Source organism: Eurosta solidaginis, chromosome 4 (genome assembly GCF_040869045.1).
Source record: "Eurosta solidaginis isolate ZX-2024a chromosome 4, ASM4086904v1, whole genome shotgun sequence".
Taxonomy (NCBI): Eukaryota; Metazoa; Arthropoda; class Insecta; order Diptera; family Tephritidae; genus Eurosta; species Eurosta solidaginis.
The window spans coordinates 54,189,214-54,214,323 of NC_090322.1; the positions used below are offsets into that span (position 1 = coordinate 54,189,214).

Sequence of the window (25,110 nt, forward strand, 5' to 3'; positions counted from 1 at the left end):
TTTAAAGTATATCATTTGAGCCTAAATAAGAGTCCGACATGAGTGTTTAAGGCGTTTAAATAGCTCACATTATACTCTACTGGGAACACGTTCCGGCATCATTATAAACTCCGATTATATGACATCTATTTGGCCTGTTTATTAGGCATTATCAGCGCTTATTGGGGCATATATAGTTCGGCACACCAGGGAAGAACGTGGCAGCTTTGCTTACTTACTTACTTAATTGGCGCTTAACCGTCTAAACGGTTATGGCCGTCCAACAAGGCGCGCCAGTCGCTCCTTCGCTCCGCCAACCGGCGCCAATTGGTCACACCAAGGGAGTTTAAATCGTTTTCCACCTGGTCCTTCCAACGGAGTGGGGGCCGCCCTCTACCTCTGATTCCATAGGCGGGTTCCGATAGAAACACTTTCTTGGCCGTAGCATCATCTTTCATTGGCATAACATGGCCTAGCCAGCGCAGCCGCTGCACTTTAATTCGCTGGACTATGTTGATGTCTGCGTATAGCTCGTACAGCTCATCATTAAATCTTCTTCGGTACTCGCCATCGCCAACGCGTAGAGGTCCATAAATCTTTCGAAGAACTTTTCTCTCGAACACTCCCAAAGCCGCTTCATCTGCTGTTGTCATGGTCCATGCTTCTGCCCCATATAGCAGGACGGGTACGATAAGTGACTTGTAGAGTATGATTTTCGTTCGCCGAGAGAGGACTTTACTTTTCAATTGCCTACCTAGTCCAAAGTAGCATTTATTGGCAAGATTGATTCTTCGCTGGATTTCAGTGCTGATGTTGATGCTGGTTCCCAAATAAACGAAGTCTTTTACTATTTCGAAATTATGGCTGCCAACAGTAGCGTGGTTGCCAAGGCGCATATGCGCTGACTCTTTGCTACATAACAGCAGGTACTTCGTTTTGTCCTCATTCACCATCAAACCCATCTTTACCGCTTCTTTTTCCAGTTTGGAGTAAGCAGACCTAACAGCGCGGGTGTTTAGGCCGATGATGGTGGCAGCTTTGCGGTCACATTAAAAATGCCGAGAAGCATCCATGAGCAGAAAAACGTCGATGCTTATACAAAAAAAGAATAGCAAGAGTAACAATAATGTACAAATGTAATTAATTTTGTATATATGGTAGCTGGTCAATTGAATTCAATATTATGTATATAAATAGGCTATATCGGACCACAAATTTGCTTTAGTACAAAGTAAATGACAAACTCCACTATTTCGGTAATTCATTTTGTATTAAAATGGAAAATTGTTGTAACAAAATATCAATATTTGTTCCAAACTCGCAGATAATTGATCATTTTTGCATGCTAGGTTAGGAGCTTTTAGGCCGCTAAATAGAAACGTGCGTTGTTTAAATTTTTCCCAAATTATTAAATAAATACTAATTTCATTTCTATCTTACCCTTATGAGAGATTTATCACAACAATTTTCTCCCTATGTTTTGCGGTCAAAAATTCTGCTTTAAAGACCTGAAATAGTGTCATTAAAAACACAAAATTAGCAGTATATGAAGCCAATAAGGCTCATATATGATATCGGATGGAGGCCTATGTAAGACTTACATTAGAGGCAGAATATGAGCGTGCTAGAATTCATATAACATTCACTTCAGGCTCCTAAATGAGTTCATAACGAGTGCAAACGATCCAAACTTTGGACTCCTTTCAAACTAATTGTTGACTCCGAGTGTTTGCTGGGTTGTTTCTTTAAAATCAAAAGGAATTTTTTTTAGTTTCAAATGACGTATACATTTAATTGCTGAATTGTAATTCCAAGCAGCCTCAGCCTCGATTCAAATGATTTTTAAATATCCAAAAAAGATACAAAAAAGGAATATTTCGGGTATTTCCCGGTATTTACCCATAAAAATGGTAAATACCCGGTACAATCCCATCTCTAAATATACACCTATATACATTTTTAACCTAATATTTCAAATTCGGAGTTTGAAAATTTAAAGTATTTAACTGTTCATATTAGTTAAAACGCCAAAACTGGCAGAATAAAGCTAGCTAGCAAGCTTTCTTTTAACTGTAGTTTAAATTCGCACTGAAAAATCGTTTGGTTTGTAAAGGTCGATTTATGGTCACTTTATATAAAAATATATGATTATAACACCATTATTCACTTGACGAATGCTTTTGAAATTCAACAGCAGACCCGACCCCAGCCGTTAATTTGGAACCAACGGTATAAACGTGTATAGTATTGTAACGAATTTAAACACAAATCTTGATAATTCTGCAACTTCTGTTATCGTTTGAATCACTGAACTGTCGAATAGATAACTCAAATTTTCAGTTTGTCACAATGTTCTCTATTTACAACACTACCATGGTAGCAGTACTTCACAATTTTATTACTCGTGTTCTTCACTAATAGCGTTTAAAAAACAACTGCTTTCTTCAACTGCGAGTTTCGGAAAAACTGGCATTTATTGACGTATTACTTCGCCGACTCATGGTGGACGAGGCTGAGGGCCCGTTTATATTCGTCAGGTTCAAACGCCTGTGTTCTCATGCGCCGCATTTCTTCATAGTGCTGCGTAGATTACTCATTATGCCCCTGGAAGGCGGGGCCTCCTCTACCGATATGCTAGGATGCCTCGGTTTCTAAGCATTTAACTTTTTCGCTACTATAGGGACACTGTTATCCCACAGCATGTTCAGTTTACCCTGAAACTTGCATTTTTCATTTGAAACTCAACGAAAAAGCCCCATTCAGTAGCTGTAAGCATAGTTACAATTTATCGTTAGCCCCTATTGTATACAATTTACGCGTGAATTTCATAAAATATTTGCCCTAATACTGGTAAGTGGAAATATATTGTGACGAATGTTAACATCACTAGGCTGTTAGTAAATAGTCACGTAACAACAAAAACATGAAGCAGCTTCCCAAGGCAGCCTGTTCTATGTACCGGAGCGACTCGGGATTTTTCCCGACCAAGGACTGTCATTTCAGTGTAACCCTATTTAATTTGTTGCGTCCTTGGTCGCACCTATTGGATGGGGCGAAGCACTGCTACAACAACAACAACAGCCACTCTTATGTACATGTACACACTAAAGCTAGCTACACTGGTGTACATCAACACACCAATCATCATTTATCCACATGCATAGAAGGCGACGAAGAGATAACTCACTCACGGACAAGTAGTCGTCAGTCGAAGTTGTTACTCACACATACACACGCATATAGCTCAATTACCAAGCAGGAGATACATGAGTTCTAGAAGGCTAAACGTCTAGACCTTAGTAGAAATATTCAGATGAGGCAACAGAGAGGATAAAAGTAGCGCAACCTGAGGAATGAATAAACAGTTTTGATTTAAACAAGCTATTGGTTGTGAAGTACTATCCCAAAGTAATCTAAATAAAGACAGATTGCAATACTGAATATTGGAGTGAGACATTCAACATTTTAGCGATTCGAACGTTAGCAGAAGGTGCATAAATATCAGAATTTGTTACAATTGGTGTCAGAAGAGGAATTGTTGAATAAATTCCAGAGGATAACAAGGACATGGTCAAGTTGAGTGAATTGAAGATTCATCAACTAAAAAGGAGTAGAAAAAAAATTATCGTTCTCTCGCCGCGTACCGACGTGTTTTTAATCGCTCTCTTATTTTCTCATCTTCTTATATTTTCTTTCGTTTTAAATTGCCAAAATGGATGAATTTTGCGGAAAGTGTAATAAACAATTTTCCAGAACTGGTGACAATAGTCTAGTGCCGTGTAATGGGTTTTGTAAGAGGATTTTCCACAGAGCCTGTTGGGACATCTCTGACTAAGAAGTAAAGCTAATCAAGTCTAACCCGCATTTCCTTTACTTCTGTAAGAAGTGTGTTAACATGCCGGACAAGCTCGCTTATATTTTGAATGGTATTCTAGTGGCTAAACAACACGGTTTTTGCCTAATTACAAGTGCTGTGAGAAAAAAATTCGATGATTTAAAAAATCAGATAATGAACTCTTTGAAGCCAACAACAACTTAAATGTTGCTCAGATATATGGTTGTCTGAGTGCCAGAAATAGTGCGCTATTTATTTCTGTCTCCCCATAGTGCATCCAACAACTACGATATAATCCAAAGCAACCTTATTGAATTTCCCGCTACCCCGCTTGGCACGGAGTTCACTAATTCTCCTCTCTGTAATCACACAGTTAATGCTTCGTCAACTGCACCTACTACTACTCTTACATCTAAACCTAAAACTGTTGCTATTACTCAGAGGCACACATCAAAAACTCTCTCTACTAGTTCTACTACAAAGAAAACTTCTTCACCTACATCTACATCTACATCTACATCTTCATCTAAAAACACCTCATCTTCTAAAGTTTCACATTCGTCCGAAACTACATCTACATCTGGATCTACTTCTACATCTAAAATTGGATCTACACCATCCTCATCTAAATCCACTAAAGCCGAAACTATCACACATAAAACTAAATCAAATGTGCCCTCTGATAATGCCAATAAGTCTAATGCTCAAAAGGTTGTCAACAATGTGACAAATACGAATGCAATGTCGCGATCTGCTGGCACTTTATCGTATGCTGATGCTGCAGCTAGCGCAGTTAATGCAAATGAGCCGTCTGTTGATGTTTCTGACAGACCATTGTAAATCTTACCAAAGTAGCGCAACTAACAGCTGATCGGTGAAAATTCGCACATTCACACGCACAGTTGTCGACCCAGTTTCAAAAAAAAACTTTAGATTATTTAGCTCTAATTTTAAAGTGAGATAATCCTTACGAATTTATGTATATAGAATATATAAGGCGTTTTTGTTGTTACTAAAACAATATTTTTATTTATATTAAAGCTTTTATCATTTTTTTTTTTACCTTCAAAAAACTCCGAACACCATTCGTTCATTATCTGTCATTCGACTGCCTATTGCACTGCCTTCCACTCTATTCGCAACATAACCCCAATTTAAGCAGCCAAACCATGATGTAATAAAGCCAGGTGTTCTATGTAGTGACAGCTCATTCTGAAGACTCCCACATAATACGAATTATGAGAGAAAGGGGAAGAACAGAAGAGGCCGTTTTATAAAATAGTATTAAATTTGATACTTTTTTGAATAAAAGCATTAAATCCTTGATGGTAACGAAAATGGATTTTTTTTAGTGTTTAGATTAAAATATAACTTACATTAATCTTAAAACTTAAAATTTTTCCTTTTTGTATATTTATATATTCAGTACTACTCTGAATCGCTTCAACCGATTTGGATGAAATTCGGTATATGAATAATGTACTATTTATATATGTAATACTCCTATATTTCTAGTAAAATATGCTCACGATGAGCTTGAAGGAGACTGATAATTAAATGCTTCATATCCGTAACAAGATTTGAAATATAAAATGGGATATGTTCGAGCGGTTTTCTACATGTATGCCATATCTTCCTATTTACTTTCAAAATCGACATAAGTAACTTGCACGACAATTTTGAATTTTAAAATTAAGACTATGTTCAACTGTGAAGGAGTCATTTCATTCACACTGCACAACAACGACTAGCGCTTTCAAATTTTTTTTCATTGAACTCATTTGTAAAAAAATATAGAAAATGCTGGATTTGGTATGCCACGTCGATTTATAGAAAAATTCGAAAAATATCTCTTGTTATTAGCAGGGACGGAAAATAATTATTATTTATTTTCGGAGGCGAAAAAGTCCGGGTCAAAAAATTGTCCTAGGTGAAAATGTTTGAGTTCTCAGGTATCCCTATAGCAATATCATGTCGAATCATGCATCCTTTTTATTTTTCGAACTTATTCCATAAAAGTCCACATATAAAAGTAAAATCTGTATTTTTATTTTTTGAGTCCGATAGAACTAGTTAAACTCGGCCTTTAAAAATAAAAGTCCGGAAATAAAAGTTAAATCCGGACTTTTATTTTTTAAGGCCAAAATAAGTCCGGCTTGATAACAAAGAAACGGCTTATCGGAATTAAAATTTGTTTTTATTTCGGTTAAGCCGTTTCTTTGTTATCATGCCGGCCTTTTATTTTGGACTTAAAAAATAAAAGTCAGGATTTAACTTTTATTTCCGCACTTTTATTTTTAAACGTCCGATTTTAACTAGTTCTATCGGACTCAGGTAATAAAAATCCCAAAAAAAAATTTTATATTGATTCAAATATATTAAAGGCCAAAATTAATAGTTTTGCAAGGAATTATATTATAAAAGGAATAACAGTTTCCGCCCCTGGTTATTAGAGTTTAAACTCTGTCGCCCGGTTTTTCAGTGCGACTTTGAGTTAAATAGGGTTTAGCATTGTCACTTTGGCCCTTTAACTTAAAGGAACAGTAAAATTCTAATGCCTAGGACCAAAACAGTAAAGTTAGATAGAAAGCAGTTCTCTGCCGAAGCTGCCCAGCCCTGCTCTAAAGTGAGATCGACTGTTTTAATAGGAGTTTGTGTGTTATCTACAAAATAGTCTAAGAAGTTCAGTGACTTTTAATTTTTCAACTATTTTAGTTAAAAATTTTCGATTTATATATTTAAGTTGTCCTTTAAAATAATATTTACAATTATATTAATTATATATTATTTATTATTATTTATATTAGAGGTGTCAAAAGACGCGATTGATTCCAGGACCACGAATCCGAAAGCGGAAATTAGAAATTTTATTTCTCTTCGGAGATAATTGCAAACAAAATCGAAAATTTTCATGTGGTTGTTGTAATTTTGGTTGTACCCACAAGAAAAACTGTGGGTAAAAGTGTTTTGCGCGGATATAGTTTTGGTCTCCAAACCGGTGTTGGACCAACACAGGGTAATTTTTTATAAGCGCGGCCGAAGGCCGCCAATGCAGAAAGGTGTTCTGCGCAAAAATACTATGGATCCCACTCCCGGTTTCGGAGCGCTCCGGGGCCATTTTTCGGTTTATCTTTTCAAAGAAATAAAATTCTTAATTTCCGCTTTCAGATTCGTGGTCCTGGGATCAAGACGCCTCTTTTGACTCCTGATATTTTCGGAAGAGTTTTAGCAGATGTACCCTAAGGTAAACAATTACCCAATTTACGTACGACTAAGCTTCGTCATTTGCTTCGTCGTTACTTTCTGCTGTGATAGTTTCTGGTACCAATATATACTTCATATTCAGATCTGTTCACCTCAGTGGCATTGTTTGGCATATACATTAGATAGATAGATAGATAATTAATTGAGGATCGCACTGCGACCATTGGTCTATTGTGCCCTCAACTGCTTCACAACACCTCATCCAAGCCGACATCTCTGATGAACCCTAGCAGTTCACCTGGCTTGAGGGATTTGATGTGAGAATGCTCCGGCCATGGTGAGCCCATAAACTTAGCTCTACGTCTTGAGATTGCATCACACTCCAAGAGGATATGGTCCGCCGTCTCCGCTGATCGATCACAAAATCGGCATGTGTTGTTCGATATTATACCCAGCCTTTGCATGTGACTGTTCAGTCTACAGTGTCCTGTAAGAATAGCTGTTAGAATTCTTAGGTTATTTTTCGAGAGGCCTATAAATGCCCTGTATCGAGTTGTGCAGTAACCCCCTAACAGTAGCTTAGATTGCCTCAGGCCTGGCATATTACGCCAGTGTTTTTCCCTGTTTTCCTTTTCTTCTGCCAATAGATGCCCCCTAATTTCCTGCGGGCCTACTGGCAGGAACGGCTCAGGACCAATAGGTCGTATCGTTGCTGCCTCTCTGGCCAGGCTGTCCGCCTGCTCGTTTCCCTCGACTCCCCTGTGCCCAGGAACCCAGGCCAACAGTAGTTCATTGTGTGCTCCTAGTTGATTCAGCCTTTCCACGCACTCAAGGACTAGTGCTGATTTTATTTCAAATGCCGAGATGGCCTTGAGGGCGGCCTGGCTGTCACTGAGTATGGCAATTTTCTCATTGGAGTATTTTCGCTGAAGGCATATACATTACTCTATGCGAAGGATGTACTTTGCCTAGTAAAATTTTGTCTTTATATGTAGCACGTGAAACGTATGTTTCACCTAATTCCGAATAACCACCGACCACAGCTCCACAGGTACATGTCCATTTAAATCGGCCACCCATTTATCTTTGAAATTATTTAGTAACTCGACGTTTTGACTAAAACATTACTGCTATGTGAAGTGTGTCCGACACCTTTTGCCGATACATAGGCGGCAGGCAATAGATCTCGAAAATAGACACGTGCTGCATATGTTGGATTACCATCTGAATCTGTTCCAGTTTGTACAGCAACAGATGGTTCAGGTGGGGCCATTGGTACATTTCTAGATCCATTTAATTCTAATTCGAAAAGTGGTGTCCACATCGGCATATTGGTATATGTACATATCAGCCGCATCGGAATGATATATGTAATTTCTTATCCAACTCTGACCGTTCTCCGTAGGGTGCACCCGGTTGCGTGTGCATGGTCGTCTACATTCTGGACAATATTTTCGATGATTTAATGCCGCGAACAAGCAACGATTGGGAAATAAATGACCACGGGTTACTGAATATATTCGATCGGTTTTCTCATAGAACTAAAAAAAATGGCAAATTTAAATGTTTTTGTTGAAAAAATAATGATTTTTTTGAGAATTGTCACTAGTTTGAGCTATAGAAAAGTCAACACAAAATAGAATTGGAGAAAAAAAGTGATGCTGTTGCATACTTTTCCAGGAAAGTTGATTTGTATGGGTTTTACTACAATTTTTCCTCTGAATGAAAAAGCAGTTTCGCAAAGAGGCAAATTGAGTTTGAGAGTGGGAGTTCAAGATGGCGTATTAGAAAGAGAAGCTGCCATCGTCAGTCACCTTGTAATTACATCATGAGCCAAACTATATAGTAAACAATGTGACAGACAACGAAAGAGTGCATCAAAAGAAATTACGCAAAAATCGCGTCTTGTTGTTAGTGGTAGCAATGACAATGCTGAATTAGATGTATTTGTCAAGTATTGTCAAATACATCTCTGATCACTTTGATATGCTCCTTCCAATGTCGCTTGTTTTAAATAAGTAAAGAGAGATGTCGACATCAACTCTTTAGTGAGAGTCTTTTTTAATGTTCGAGTGATTGAAAATGAATATAGCAAACTTTGCAACGCTTCTCTTTGGCCCAGTAAACCCTTCCGTTTTTTTTTTCGAAAATACGTAGAAATGGTATGGCTTGAAGGTTTAATGTGGCCATATAAATCGTTCACGAGATGGTCGGGCTAGCACCTTAATGGAGCAAAGGACCATCACATCGATAACACCCCCCAAAGCCTTCGGGGAGTAACCTTATCGCTACAACAACAACAACGTCCAGTGGTACTGCCTGAGTATGCTTATCATCCAGCACTTTCAATAATAAAACTCGATCGATTGGGTTTTCCATCATGGAAGGAAGAACGTAAACCGTTGTGTTTAACAATTACTTGTCTAAATTCATCAAGGTATCTTCTGGAGCTCCACAGGGCAGTCACCTTAGTCCAGTGTTGTTCCTGCTCTTCATTAATGACCTCCCAAATGTTTTGAAGCGCTGCATACCGCTGATGTACGCTGACGATGTCAAACTGGTTATGCCCATTCGCTCACCTGAAGATAGGGCATTTCTTCAATCGGATCTGAATAACCTAGTTGAGTGGTGTGATGTGAACGTCATGCCACTAAACTTACCGAAGTAAAAGTTTATTTGTTATACGAGGAAATGTTTTAAATCCCATCATAGGCGATTATATCATTAAGCAAGTCACAAACTTTACTGATGTTGGCGTTATACTGGACCCCAAACTGGACTTCAAATTACATATCGAATAGTGTGTTAATAGGGCTAGAGGGACTTTGGCTTTCGCAAAAAGGTGGTCAAGGGAATTCAATGACCCCCATGCCACTAAAACTATTTTTCTATCGTTAGTAAGACCTATATTGGAATATGCTTCCATTATCAGATTCATAGCGAAAAATTGGAATCGGTCCAAAAGCAATTTTTGCTTTAAATCATTTGCCCTGTGATCCATCAAGGAATCTACCGCCCTACTGCAGCCGGTTAAAACTTTTACAGCTGCCTTCACTACAAAGCCGTAGGGAGATGCTTGGCGTTGTATTCATGGTAAAACTATTAAGAGGGATGATAAACAGTCCATTTCTGCTTGGCAAGATGATGTTTAATGTCCCTTTTAGGCCCTCTCGGTATTTCCAACCGCTATATTTAATTATATGTAGATCGAGTTTTGAAATGCATGAACCTCTTCGTTGTCTGTGTCAAGATTTCAATAATCACTGCAATAATATTGATACTTATGACACACTTTACAGTATAAAAAAATATATACTCACTGCCTTGAACTCATAACTGTTTCAAAATTAACATGTTAAACTAAATCTGTTACCAGCTCCAGTTGGCTGCTCCAGTTGCGGCTGTCCGGTGAGGACGAGCTGTTAAGGTTTCAGCTCTGACCGACCCACACACAAAGGTTGCCCAGATCAACCTGCACCATGCTAAAGCTGCTTCGGCAGTAATAGCACGCAGGTTCGCCTCGGAAGATCTGGGCATAGCACTCATCCAAGAACCTTGGGTGTATAAGGGTCAGGTGAGAGGACTAAAAGAGAGAAATAATAAGGTAATTTGGGATCTTTCTCAGGAAAGACCAAGAGCGTGTGTAGTGCTTAACAATTCCATTAACTACTTTTGCATTACAGAGTTTATGAGTCAAGACCTCGTAGCAGTTCAGGCGGTGATGGAAATACAGGGAGAGCCAAGGAACATCGTCTTCGCAGCGGCCTATTTTGCGGGAGATAACCACGAGGTCCCTCCAGAGGGTGTGAAGAAACTGACGGAATATTGCAGACGGGCAAAATTACCGTTAATTATGGGATGCGACGCCAATGCGCACCACGAGGTATGGAACAGCTCAGACACCAATTCAAGGGGTGAGTGCGTTCTTGAATTTATTATTAGTAATGACCTAAGTATATACAACGTTGGGAATTCACCAACCTTCATCACTAGGTCTAGAGAGGAAGTCCTGGATATAACCCTGGGTAACGATCTGGCTGATGAGCTGGTCTCGGGATGGGGGGTTTCCTCTGAACCCTCCATGTCGGACCATCTTATTATCCAGTTTGTCATCGGGGCTATACCTCTAGAAGGACCACCAAAGCGAAATCCCAGGAACACAAACTGGGATATGTTTAGAAATACAATACAGGAAAATCTTGCCACTATAAAGAATAGGAACAGAGGAACAAGTTATATGGAATTAGAGATCAGGGTTAACAACTTCAACAGTGTGATTATTGAAGCGTATAACTCTAGCTGTCGTGAATCAAAGGGCCCAGGGAGTAAAACCCCCTGGTGGTCGAGGAAGCTCTCGGAAATGAGGAAAACCGTGCGCAAACTCTTCAACCAAGCAAGACGCACGGGAAACTGGGAGCAGTACACAGCAAATCTAACAACATATAACAAAGAGATTAGGAAAGCTAAAAGAGAGAGCTTCAGGAAATTTTGCGAGGGCATAACAGAAGTTCCAGAGGCAGCAAGGCTTCATAAAGCCCTAGCCAAGGACCAAAGGGAGACGCGATTATCGATGAAACTCCCCGATGGAACCTATACAACGACAGAGGAGGAAAGAGCACATGCCCTGCTTGCAGCGCACTTCCCGGACGCATCCTCGGAAACCTCGCCGGAGGAGGTTCGAGAGGTAAGACCGACACCCACAGATTGGAACCTCGCCAAAGAACTCTTCAGCGACAGCACAGTTAAGTGGGCAGTAAGGTCTTTCCAGAGCTACAAATCTCCGGGAGTGGATGGCATATATCCAGCCTTTCTGCAGCAGGGAGAGGAATTGATCCCACACCTGGCCAGGATTATGAGGGATAGCCTCGCACTGGCATACATCCCAACAGTGTGGAGAAGAGCAAAAGTGGTCTTTATACCTAAAGTGGCAAAAAATGACTACTCTAGCCCAAAGTCCTTTAGGCCTATAAGCCTGACATCCTTTGCTCTGAAAGCAATGGAGAAAATTGTAGACCACGAGATCAGATCAAAGGTTCTCGATAGAATGCCACTACATCGAGATCAGCATGCATATAGGACAGGCAGGTCGACAGAAACTGCATTGTATCAACTGTCCACAGAAATCCAAAGTGCGATCGAGTGCGGGGAGATAACGCTATGCGCATTTTTGGACATAGAGGGGGCTTTCGACAACACGACACACGAAAGTGTGAATCGGGCACTCGAGAGAAGAGCGATACAACGTCCAATCCGTATGTGGATAAACGCCTTATTGCGTACGAGGACTGCCGAAACCTCAAGTGGGGACGGTACAGTAGAGATCAAAACAACGAAAGGATGTCCGCAAGGGGGCGTCCTGTCACCCCTGCTGTGGAGCCTGGTAGTAGATGAACTTCTACAGAGGCTCTCAGAAAACGGAATCCGATGTCAGGGGTACGCGGATGATATTGTTATCATTGTAAGGGGCAAATTTGAGAGCACCCTTTGCGACATAATGCAAAGGGCATTGAGGCTAACGAAAGAATGGTGTAATGAGGTAGGGCTAAGTATCAACCCTAACAAGACATCCATTGTGCCCTTCACCAGGAAAAGAAAACTGGAAGGGATTAGTCAAATCACAATGGAGGGAGTACAGATGGAGTACACGACTGAGGTGAAATACTTGGGAGTCACGTTTGACTCTAAGCTCTTATGGAGGAAACACGTCGACAATACCATATCAAAGGCTACAAGAGCAATAATGGTGTGCAGACGTATTGCAGGAAGATCCTGGGGATGCAGCCCAAAGATCCTAAGATGGATGTAAACTATGATAGTGAGACCTATCATAGTGTACGGAGCAGTTGCGTGGGCATCAAGGACAAACATGGTGACCGTACAAAAATCACTCACGAAGCTTCAACGCTTAGCGTGTGTCTGCATTACGGGAGCTATGCGAACATGCCCGACGGCAGCAATAGAGGTGCTGATTGAGTTAACGCCTCTACATATAATAATTGAGCAGGCAGCCAGGAGAACTTTAGTAAACATAGCTAAAGAGGGATATGGAAGAGGCAAAGTGATACAGTCACGGAGCATGGCGAAGCTGCAGGAGCAGATTCCACTTATCCAACTTCCCAGAGATGATACGAGGAAGATAATTAAGTTTGAGAAGCGCTTCAAAATAGAGCTGGGGAACAAATGTACGTGGGACACTTCCAGGATTGAAGCGCTTCACCAGGAACACACCATAATATGGTACACCGATGGCTCGAAGACACCGGAGGGCATAGGAGCGGGGATCGTCGGCCCCCGAACCAAAATATCCCTACCACTCGGAAAATATCCGAGCATCTTCCAAGCCGAAGTTGTTGCCATAAGCCGGTGTGCAGAGATAAACTTACAGCGGGGATATACCAACGAGAAAATCGCTATACTCAGCGACAGTCAAGCTGCACTCAAGGCATTATCATCAGTTGAGATTAAATCATCAACAGTCCTTGAGTGCGTAGAGAGGTTAAACAGTCTAGGAGTTAATAACACCATCAGTCTAGCATGGGTGCCTGGACACAGGGGAGTGGATGGTAACGAGCGAGCGGACGAGCTTGCCAGGTTGGCAGCGGCCGGAAAGCCAATAGATCCCGAGCCTATGGTCCCAATAGAGTCACATACAATAAGGGAGGAATTTAGACAAAAGGAGGCGTGCCTCAGAGAACAACACTGGCGTGAAAGTCCAGGACTTCGGCAGGCAAAGGCACTAATAGGAGGGTACAATTCAAAGCGATATAAGGCTATGATTAATCTCCCAAAAATTAGCCTTAGGATTTTAACAGGTAGACTCACAGGTCACTGTAGGCTAAAGAGCCATATGCATAAATTGGGTATATCGGCTAGTAGCCTCTGTCGATTCTGTGATGCCGAAGATGAGTCTGCAGAACACATCCTGAAGGAATGTGATGCAGTCGCGAGACGAAGGCTTAGGATCCTAGGATCATCCAAATTAGAAAATAGTCACATACATTCTCTGAAGCCAAGAACCATTCTGGATTTTATCAGAGAACTCGGCTTGGATGAAGTGTTGTAAAGAGAATGAGGGCACAATAGACCAATAGGTCGCAGTGCTTAACCTCACAACATCTATCTATCTATCTACCAGCTCCAGTTACTTTGGGCGAGTGGCTTGGAATCCCGTCCTTTCCAACCTCCCACACATAGCAGCACTACTTGTTGTGTGTTAAATATATATCAACTGTTCGAAATCACGTCCATTCCGCCAACTGGTTTAATAATATATATACATATCTTATAATATAATTTTGCTCACTATGTATGCGTCTGTAATTTATTCTGTAATCCGTAATTATATTTAGTCTGATTAATTGAAAATTTGTAGACTAATAAATAAATAAATATAAAAAGAAAAAAGCCCGTAGATTGAATACTACCGGCAATAAATCCGAACTTCAGGCACGACTAAGGGAAGCTATGGAATTGGAAGGAATCGACGTTGATGAACACACCTTTCATCCTGATATGGAAGAGGCAACAACTAATATGGAAGAGAAAAACGAAACATCGTAGACTGTTACCAGCACAGACTTGAACATGATATTTTCTGCAATATTTGCACAAACATCGACAGTAACATCCAGATTGAAGCCCAGGAAAGACAAATGTCATCTCAACTGGAAGAACAGAAAACATATATGGCAACTCAACTGAAAGAGCAAGAGACACGCATAACAGTACAACTTGAAGCGCAAGAGGAGCGTATATCATCAAAACTCGAAGCGCGTATGGACGAGAAAATAATGCAGTTTGCGAAAAAAATCGAGGCTGAGGTGGATGCTTTGAGAGGACGTATCCAGGAGTTGCAACCTAATCGCCCAGCAGTTTAAGCGAGAAATCCAAAGGAAAAAACACCATCTTTTGACGGTTCTGTTCCTTTCCAGGTCTTTAAGCTACACGAGAAGACGTCAGCAGTGAACAACTGGAATGCGGAAGATAAAGTTGCTGCACTGTTCATGGCATTGAAAGGGCCTGCAGCTGAGATCTTACAGACCATTCCCGAGGGCGAACGGAACTAATATGAAGCATTGATGGGCGCTCTAGACAGGCGATACGGAACCGAGCACAGGGGACAGATATACCAAAAGGAGTTACTGAAACGCTTCCAGAGAGCTGGTGAAACATTGCAAGAGTTTGCGTCGGATGTTGAAAGGCTGGCACATTTAGCGAATGCTGACGTGCCCGTGGAATACACCGAAAGGGGAAAATTCAGAGCTTTATTAGCGGAATACGGGATGTCGAAATGAAGCGAGCGACATACGCAAACCCAAAACCTAAATTCGGAGAAACACTATCACATGCTCTGATTCAGGAAACAGCATCGCTTCTGCGTAAGCCAGCTTTCAAAGCATGCCATGTGGAAGTAGAAAGGCCAGACTGGGTGAACACGATATTGGAGACACTGAAAGGATCGCAAAAGCGGAGTGAAGGAGTTATCAAATGCTTCAAATGTGGGAAGCCAGCTCACATTGCACGTCATTGCGGTATTGACCCTAGTGGTTTTAACAGCATGGGTGGTCTTAAGTACAAAGCTGGAGAAGATAAGCAAGAGCGAGCCTGATGTAAAGATCGAGAACTTGCTCCAGCAAGTGAATGTCCTGTGATATCTGCATCACAAATCAGGAGAAAATCGAGCAGTCTTACCAACAGAGGAAATGTGGACGGCAAGGAGCGTGTACTGACTGTAGATAAGGGCGCGTCTCATTTCTTGATCCGATCTGATTTGGTCAACAGGAGAGTAAAGCCATTACCTGGAGCAAGATTGCGTACGGTCACTGGCGAGTATAACCAAGTCCAGGGAGAAGTGGCATGTGAAGTCTTACTTGGAAAGGTCACGGCTCTACACTCATTCGTTGTGGCAGAGATTTTTGATGAAGTCATATTGGGAGTGGACTTCTTAGTTGACCATGGCATCAGGATCGACATGCAAAGAAGGATTATGCGCTATAAGAACAAGGATGTGCCACTTAACTTCAGTTTGGAGAAAGGGTTTAGCAGTAAGCGAGTGCTTGTGGAGGAGAAAAAGACCACAACACCCAAAGGCAGTAGATCGGGCAAAGGTTGATGGAACGAATGGACCAAACAAATCAAAATCAAAGGTACCTGCGAGTAAAACACTGGCATTAATATTCCCTAATGGACGCACTAAAACCAACGAAACAATTTACCAGAATGCAAGGGTGGTTGCAAGTCAGGGCGCACTACTATTGTGAAACGTCAGAACGATACTGATTATGTCAAGCTCAACCTCTTCAAAGTAGTCCAGAGACCAAGCAACAGAGTGCGAGGCAACGAGCCAGGTTAATGAGTAGTAGGATGAAACACAGATACAACGAGAACAAATCGAAGGGTTTCTTGGAGGGAGATTTGGTACTGTTATGCAACCCTCACCGGCGGAAAGGTGTTCCATCCAAATTTTGGTGCAGTTGGGAAGGCTCGCACAGAGTTGTTTAAATCAGGCATGCTTAAGCAACGAAATGATATCATTTCGTTACGATAATCAACGTCAAATTCGTTTCGTTTATTAACGTTAAGAACGTCAAATAAACGTTAACACGAAAACTCAATAAAAATTATTTTAAAAATTAAAGTAAAGACTACAAAGTAGTTAACACTATACCAGGCATGCTTAACCAACGAAACGATATCATTTCGTTACGATAATCAACGTTAATAAACGAAACAAAGTCAGTTCGTTTCGTTTATTAACGTTAAGAACGTCGGAGACGCCCCCACACGGGGATTCAAGGGGCTGTGTAGCGCAATATATAGCTCCTCCAACCCAATTGTCAACCTCACCTTCGAGCGGCGAATCGCGTTTCACTAACAGACGAGGCTCTGGCGACCCCAAGCTCCTCATGGAAATTGGGGGTGGGGAGGGAGGGATGGCCTGAAGGTTTAATGTGGCCATATAAATCGTTCCCGAGATGGTCGGGCCAGCACCTTAATGGTGCGGTGTTACCGGAGCGTATCGGATCTGTATCCGACAAAGGACCATCACATCGATAACACTCCCCAAAGCCTTCGGGGAGTAACCTAATCGCTACAACAACAACAACAACAACACGCCCCCACACGTATGGTAGGAAGCAGTCACAGTTCGCCAGATATCTCAATCGTGAGCGCAGAACTCGTAAACTACGTCAACTGGCAGCCGATGGTAACATTGGCATCCGACCACCTGCCTATACTTATTTCGCTCGAGCGTACCGCCGACTTCATCGTCATCGAAAAACGGACTTTCATAAACTTTAAAAGGAAAAGTGGGAAGAATATAAATCTTTTACAGACAACCTCTTTGCTGCCCTCCCTATCCCGACTGATGCCCGCCAAGGGGAGCGTGCCTTCCGCAAGGTCATTGAATCCGCCTCGGCACGTTTCATTCCCGCCGGGAGAATTCCCGAAATCCGGCCCCACCTCCCGGCAGAGGCGGCAAACTTAGCGAGAGAACGTGACCTTATAAGGCAGCTTGATCCAGGCGACCCCCAAATAAGGGATATAAACCAACGCATCAGATTGCTTGTGGATGAACACAAGCGGGCGAAATGTGAGGAGCACCTAAGAGGTTGTAACCTCTACCGGTGTGGGTAAACTTTGGTCCACCGTAAAGTCCCTATCGAATCCGACTAAGCACAAAGACAAAGTTTCCATCGCCTTTGGCGACAAAGTGTTGTCGGACGCGAAAAGATGCGCGAGCGCTTTCTGCCGACAATATATAATGCATCCTACGGTCGACAAAGATAGACGGAGAGCCAATAGACACGCACATAAACACAAATTCAGCGCGTCACCAATCACCATCACCGCTAAAGAGGTTGAGGACGCCATTGGTCGCGCTAAACCATCCAAAGCAGTGGGCCCAGACGGCATACCCATGCCGATGCTTAAAAGCCTAGGGAAAGAGGGTTTCAAATATTTAGCGCAGGTCTTCAACCTGCTTTCCACTTTTGTCATACCCGAGAAATGGAAAATGGCCAAGGTGGTCCCGCTACTAAAGCCTGGTAAACCAGCTAACATAGGAGAGTCGTATCGTCCGATATCTCTCCTATCGCCAGTGGCAAAGACGCTCGAAGCCATTTTGCTCCCTTATTTCCAAGCAAATTTGCAGCTAGGCTCTCATCAGCATGGCTTCAGAAAACTCCATAGCACTACCTCCGCGCTAAATGCCATTAGAACCCAGATAAATTGCGGTTTAAGTCAAAACCTCCACCATAGAACAGTACTCGTAGCGCTAGATCTATCAAAAGCCTTTGATACGGTCAACCATGGCTCGCTACTGCAAGACCTGGAATGGTCCACCCTTCCCCCATGTCTCCAGTTTTTTCGCCTCGCGAAACCTAGCATTATCACCGACTAAATCTTCCGCGACCTTATTTACAACATGGACGTCCCAAATGTCGACCATTTTGAACATCCACGTCGATGGCACTACGCTACCGACTGTCCTACACCCCAAAATCTTGGGTGTGACGTTTGATCAGGATCTACATTTTGGTGAGCACGCAGCCGCAATTGTTCCGAGAATTCAGAGCCGTAACAAAATCCTCAAATCCCTTGCTGGCAGTACCTGGGCAAAAGATAAAAAAACGCTCATGACTACATACAAAGCAATTAGCCAGCCGATTACGTGCTACGCGTCACCCATATGGTCGCCAAGCCTAAAAATTACCCACTGGAAGAAGCGGGCTGTCTTCTTATGTTCCCAGAACACCATCTGCATAATGAGGCGAGAATACTCCCCATCAGGGAGAGAAACGAGATGCTGACCAAACAGTTCCTGTTAAATACCCAGAAACCTGGGCATCCCAACAGACATCTGATTGATGAGCCAGCACCGCCTCGGGGCTTAAGGAGTCATCTCCGTAAGCATTTTGAGGAAATAAGGGACCTGAGAACCCAGCCGTATGAAGCGAAACAACACAAGCAGGTCCTTGGTGAACTCCACAAACAGGCGTCGGACCTTTATGCCGGGAATTGCCCGGTGAATCCAGTACTCAAAGAAAAGTATCCAAAACTCGCGGAAGAGGAACGCATACTCCCCAGGGAAACGCGAGTCACTCTGGCTCAACTTCGTTCTGGATACTGTAACAGGTTAAACTCCTACCTGTCCAGAATCAACCCCGACATACAAAATGTATGCCCCGCTTGCAATGTGTCCCAACATGACACCAACCATCTCTTTAATTGTAATGTGGAACCAACGCCTCTAACACCCTTTTCCTTATGGTCCACCCCTGTTGAAACAGCAAGTTTCCTTGGACGCCCGTTAGAGGATATTGATGACAATCTGTGATCGGTCGCGGCTGTTAGGTGGGGCGAAGCACTGCTACAACAACAACAACATCACAAATTGTCCTACTAAATTTCAATACGCATTATACTCAGATGTAACTGAAAAATGTGTTTATGTTTCACCCTGTACACTAATTCTATGTATTCTATGTGTGTCCACAATTCATCGCAACCGATTCAGCTATATGTTATACCCTATGGCCATCAGAGGGTTGTGTCTCCGCTTTTCGGTAAACCCTGTGATGTAGCTAGTTATTTAACCTCTGCCGCTAGATGGGTCTCCTAAGCATTATCTAAGCGAGGATAAGCGTTTTTTTTTACGTGCTAACGTAAACGTATACGCGTGTGTAAAAAAACACGGCTATTGTGAAAATGCCGGGACATAGAATTTCCCGGCGGGACACTTTAAAATTTGTGAAAAATGCGGGATGTCCCTGCCAATACGGGACATTTGGCAACGCTACTACAGATATACATACATGTATATATCTGGTAACTAACCAAGCATGAGATACAACTGTTCGCGACATTACCTGGACATCCAAACAGACATCTGATTGATGAGCCAACACCGCCTAGGGGCTTAAGGAGTCATCTCCGTAAGCATTTTGAGGAAATACGGCACCTGAGAACCCAGCCGTATGAAGCAAAAAAACACAATCAGGTCCTTGGTGAACTCCACAAGCAGGCGCATACTCCCCAGGGAAACGCGTGCCACTCTTGCTCAACTTCGTTCTGGATACTGTAACAGGTTAAACTCTTACCTATCCAGAATCAACCCCGACATACAAAATGTATGCCCCGCGTGCAATGTGTCCCCACATGACACCAACCATCTCTTTAATTGTAATGTGGAACCAACGCCTCTAACACCCCTTTCATTATGGTCCACCCCCGCAAGTTTCCTTGGACTCCCGTTAGAGGATATTGATGACAATTTATGATCGGTCGCGGCTGTTAGGTGAGGCGAAGCACTGCTACAACAACAACATTACTAGACCTTACAATAAATGGGTGAACGAGGAAAAAAAAAAACAGCGCAAGCTGAGTAATAACTAATCAGTTTTATTTAAACACGCTATTAGTTGTGAAGTACTCCCAAAGTAATCTAAATAAAGACCAGTTTGCCACACTGAATATTGGAGTGATTTATTCAACAGTTTAGCGATTCGAACGTTACCAGAAGGTGTATAAATAATCGGAATTCCCCACAATTCGTTACATTAAATATGAATACTATTTCCAAAAATTATGTTATTATGCCGTCTTAACGCCCGCCATTCATTGTACAAGTACATGATTCAATGACGAGAGGAGAATTCCCGAAATCCGGCCCCACTTCCCGGCGGAGGCCGCGAGCTTAGCGAGGGAACGCGACCTTATAAGACAGCTTGATCCAGGCGACCCCCAAATAAGGGATATAAACCAACGCATCAGATTGCTTGTGGACGAACACAAGCGGGCGAAATGGGAAGAGCACCTAAGAGGTTGTAACCTCTCTACCGGTGTAGGTAAACTTTGGTCCACCGTAAAGTCCCTATCGAATCCGACTAAGCACCAAGACAAAGTTTCCATCGCCTTTGGCGATAAGGTGCTGTCGGATGCGAAAAAATGCGCGAGCGCTTTCTGCCGACAATATATAATGCATCCTACGGTCGACAAAGATAGACGGAGAGCCAATAGACGTGCACATAAACACAAACTCAGCGCGTCACCAATTACCATCACCGCTAGAGAGGTTGAGGACGCCATTGGTCGCGCTAAACCATCCAAAGCAGTGGGCCCAGACGGCATAGCCATGCCGATGCTTAAAAACCTAGGGAAAGAGGGTTTCAAATATTTAGCGCATGTCTTCAACCTGTCTCTTTCCACCTTTGTCATACCCGAGAAATGGAAAATGGCCAAGGTGGTCCCGCTACTAAAGCCTGGGAAACCAGCTAACGTAGGTGAGTCATATCGTCCGATATCTCTCCTATCGCCAGTGGCAAAGACGCTTGAAGCCATTTTGCTCCCTCATTTCCAAGCATATTTGCAGCTAGCCCCTCATCAGCATGGCTTCAGAAAACTCCATAGCACTACCTCCGCGCTAAATGTCATTAGCACCCAGATAAATTGCGGTTTGAATCAATATCCCCACCATAGAACAGTACTCGTAGCGTTAGACCTATCAAAAGCTTTTGATACGGTCAACCATGGCTCGTTACTGGAAGACCTGGAAGGGTCTACCCTTCCCCCATGTCTTAAAAGGTGGACCGCAAATTATCTGGGTGGTCGGCAGGCATCGGTGCAATTCAGAAACGAAACATCAAAACAAAGGAGAATTAAACAAGGGGTGCCACAGGGTGGTGTCCTATCCCCGCTTTTGTTTAATTTCTACATATCTAAGCTACCTTCACCACCGGAAGGAGTCACAATCGTTTCCTACGCCGATGACTGCACAATAATGGCCACAGGCCCAGGCCCAAAGATCGATGAGCTATGCAATAAAATAAACGGCTATCTCCCTGATCTCTCCAGTTTTTTCGCCTCGCGAAACCTGTCACTGTCACCGACTAAATCTTCCGCGACCTTATTTACAACATGGACGCCCCAAATGTCGACCATATTGAACATCCACGTCGATGGCACTACGCTACCGACTGTCCTACACCCCAAAATCTTGGGTGTGACGTTTGATCAGGATCTACATTTTGGTGCGCACGCAACCGCAATTGTTCCAAGAATTCAGAGCCGTAATAAAATCCTCAAATCCCTTGCTGGCAGTACCTGGGGAAAAGATAAAGAAACGCTCTTGACCACATACAAAGCAATTAGCCAGCCGATTACGTGCTACGCGTCACCCATATGGTCGCCAAGCCTAAAAACCACCCACTGGAAGAAACTACAGGCCTGCCAAAATACTGCTCTCAGAATAGCCACGGGCTGTCTTCTTATGTCCCCAGAACACCATCTGCATAATGAGGCGAGAATACTCCCCATCAGGGAGAGAAATGAGATGCTGACCAAACAGTTTCTGTTGAATACCCAGAAACCTGGGCATCCCAAAAGACATCTGATTGACGAACCAGCACCGCCTAGGGGCCTAAGGAGTCATCTCCGTAAGCATTTTGAGGAAATACGGCACATGAGAACCCAGCCGTATGAAGCGGAAAAACACAAGCAGGTCCTTGGTGAACTCCATAGACAGGCGTCGGACCTTTATGTCGGGAATTGCCCGGTGAATCCAGTACTTGAAGAAAAATATCCAGAACTCGCAGAAGAGGAACGCATACTCCCCAGGGAAACGCGTGTCACTCTTGCTCAACTTCGTTCTGGATACTGTAACAGGTTAAACTCTTACCTATCCAGAATCAACCCCGACATACAAAATGTATGCCCTGCTTGCAATGTGTCCCCACATGACACCAACCATCTCTTTAATTGTAATGTGGAACCAACGCCTCTAACACCCCTTTCCTTATGGTCCACCCCTGTTGAAACGGCAAGTTTCCTTGGACTCCCGTTAGAGGATATTGATGACAATTTGTGATCGGTAGCGGCTATTAGGTGGGGCGAGCATTGCTACAACAACAACAACAACGAGAGGTTTGTTCTCCAAAGGTGACAGTGAATGATGATGTGACTGAATCATGGTACAAGTATAGTTTTTTGATGATGTCATAATTTACAACCATAATAATACAGCATTGCCTTAAAATTTTGTTTTTGGAGTTTTGCTTTAAGTATATATAATACCAATTTCGCCAATTTTTCTTCTTCAATACTTTTTAATTCGATAAAGAAAGTTTGGTAATTCTATACGACAGCATGACACTGCTAACACGCGTCCAAAAATATCGAATGTTAGTGTATCCACAGAAAAAAATTGTGAACATAAGTGTTTTGCGCGGATATAGTTCTGGTCTCCAAAACGGTGTTGGGCCCGCCCAGGGTAAGTTTTTATAAGCGCGGCCGAAGGCCGCCAATGCAGAATGGTGTTCTGCGCAAAAATACTATGGATTTCACCCCCGGTTTCGGAGGGACCAGCGGGACATTTTTCGGTTTTTCGCTAATATCTTTTGAACGAGTTAAAATTTTTATTTTCCGGTTTCGGATTATTAATACTGAATTCGCGTCTTTTGACACCTATCTCTATATATTTGGACGCGTATTAGCAGTCTCATGCCGTCGTATAGAATTACCAAAGTTTTTAACTATTCTTTCGACAATTTTTTTTTTCTACATATCGTACGGATCCCACCAGATCAGCATCCGGTAAAGGACCATCAACATTCCATAAGACTCGCCAAAACCTTCGGGGAGTGTCTTTATCGCTACAACAACATTGCAACAACCACATGGGAATTTACAGCTTCAACTGCAAATATCTCCCGATACCTTTACTAAAACCAACTCACCAACTCATTGTTTATGGTTTGTGATAATTCTGCCTTAATCTCCACATCATTTCGGTCGAGTAGTACTGTTTCAAAAAAATTGGACATAATATGTGTATCTCCCGATTCCTGCAAACATTGGTTTGTTCAGTTTTTGAATAATAAAAAAAAAAAAAACAGTGCAGTTTACCTTATGTGATTCTAACATTTCCAAATTATCATATAGTTTATTCTGTATGCAACAATCCAAATCATTTTCACAGTAATCTGGTGGTGAGGTTGTTTCTTGCTTGATGACGATGCTTGGAAAGTGCGTCAGGTGCTTATCATAAATGTGCTGGATAAAGTTGTTCAGCTGATGATATTTGGCACCGCAAAACTCACAACTTAGGTAAAATTCGTTTTTACTTTCGAGCACTGAAGCAAAAATTTCCCCACATTTCCATAAATTGCTGGTGTATATATCGTGTTTATGCAAACCTGTAGCCATTATATTTGCGACAAATTTTGTTATAGGTGACTCCTGAAAACAGGTTTGTGAACTTTTCAAGCAATATCGATCTTTTGTTTATGCTTGCCCACCAACTTCAAATCCAAAGATGACATCAAATCAATGAAAACATTTACAATGGAAAACATGACAAATTTTATATAGGGGTGAGTGTAAGTAATCACATGATTACTAAATCGATAATCAGAAATCGAACCATCTGAATTGCACACCAATATCAAATGCAAAGAAGACAACAGTTTCGTTCCAATGACGCGCGAACCAAATACATTGTGAATGATGTCAAAGTGTGTTATCTTATCTGTCAACTGCCTGGCAGGCTGTTCAATATGGCGGCGCCTATCTTCAGCGGGTGATAGAAAGAGATACAGAATGGGACAGCAATACTCAATTACAAATCAGGTGATCCAATCACTTTGGTATTTTGACGTTTATGCAGAAGATATCACACTTAGTCATCATTCACAATGAACAAATACAGATAGAAATTCAACTTGCAAATCCAACAACAGCGTTGTGATCATTAAGGCAAGGTGCACACGAGGCTACGCGTCATAGACGCTGCAGGCGAAATTTGTACGCTTTGATGCCGAACACATGTATTTGAATGGAGAGATGCATACGAGGCGTTAGCTGCATGAAAACGACAAAGCATGAAATTTTCGTGTAGCTAAGCGTACAGCAGTGTTGGTCGCTGAGCGTACGTACGCTTGAAAAAAAGGAAGAACATACGTTTTTTTGTATGCAAATTTGGTAGTTAGTTAAAAATGTTACTTTAGTTAATAAAAGTGCGTGAAAGGTATATTACCACAGCGAAAAAGAGTATTAAACACCACAAAAGCTTGGTTAGACATTGAAGCGTTTAA

The 25,110-nt window shown here is 42.2% G+C and overlaps 1 protein-coding gene and 1 pseudogene across 7 annotated transcripts in view; both read right to left on the minus strand.

The window, feature by feature from the left end:
- Window positions 1–24,395, minus strand: part of LOC137249768 (zinc finger protein 34-like) — a 155,392-nt gene extending 130,997 nt beyond the window's left edge. For 6 of the 7 annotated variants that reach the window (XM_067781656.1, XM_067781653.1, XM_067781650.1 and 3 more), the window contains exons 1-2: window positions 23,924–24,395; window positions 23,755–23,862 (exon numbers count right to left, since the gene is read on the minus strand). In XM_067781656.1, coding sequence (XP_067637757.1) covers window positions 23,755–23,862; window positions 23,924–24,223 — 408 coding nt within the window. In that variant the 5' untranslated portion in view covers window positions 24,224–24,395. The remainder of the gene's footprint in view (window positions 1–23,754; window positions 23,863–23,923) is intronic. The other variant, XM_067781655.1, reaches the window with a different exon arrangement.
- On the minus strand, window positions 6,652–9,612 carry LOC137247589 (uncharacterized; annotated as a pseudogene).
- Window positions 24,396–25,110: the final 715 nt, after the last annotated feature.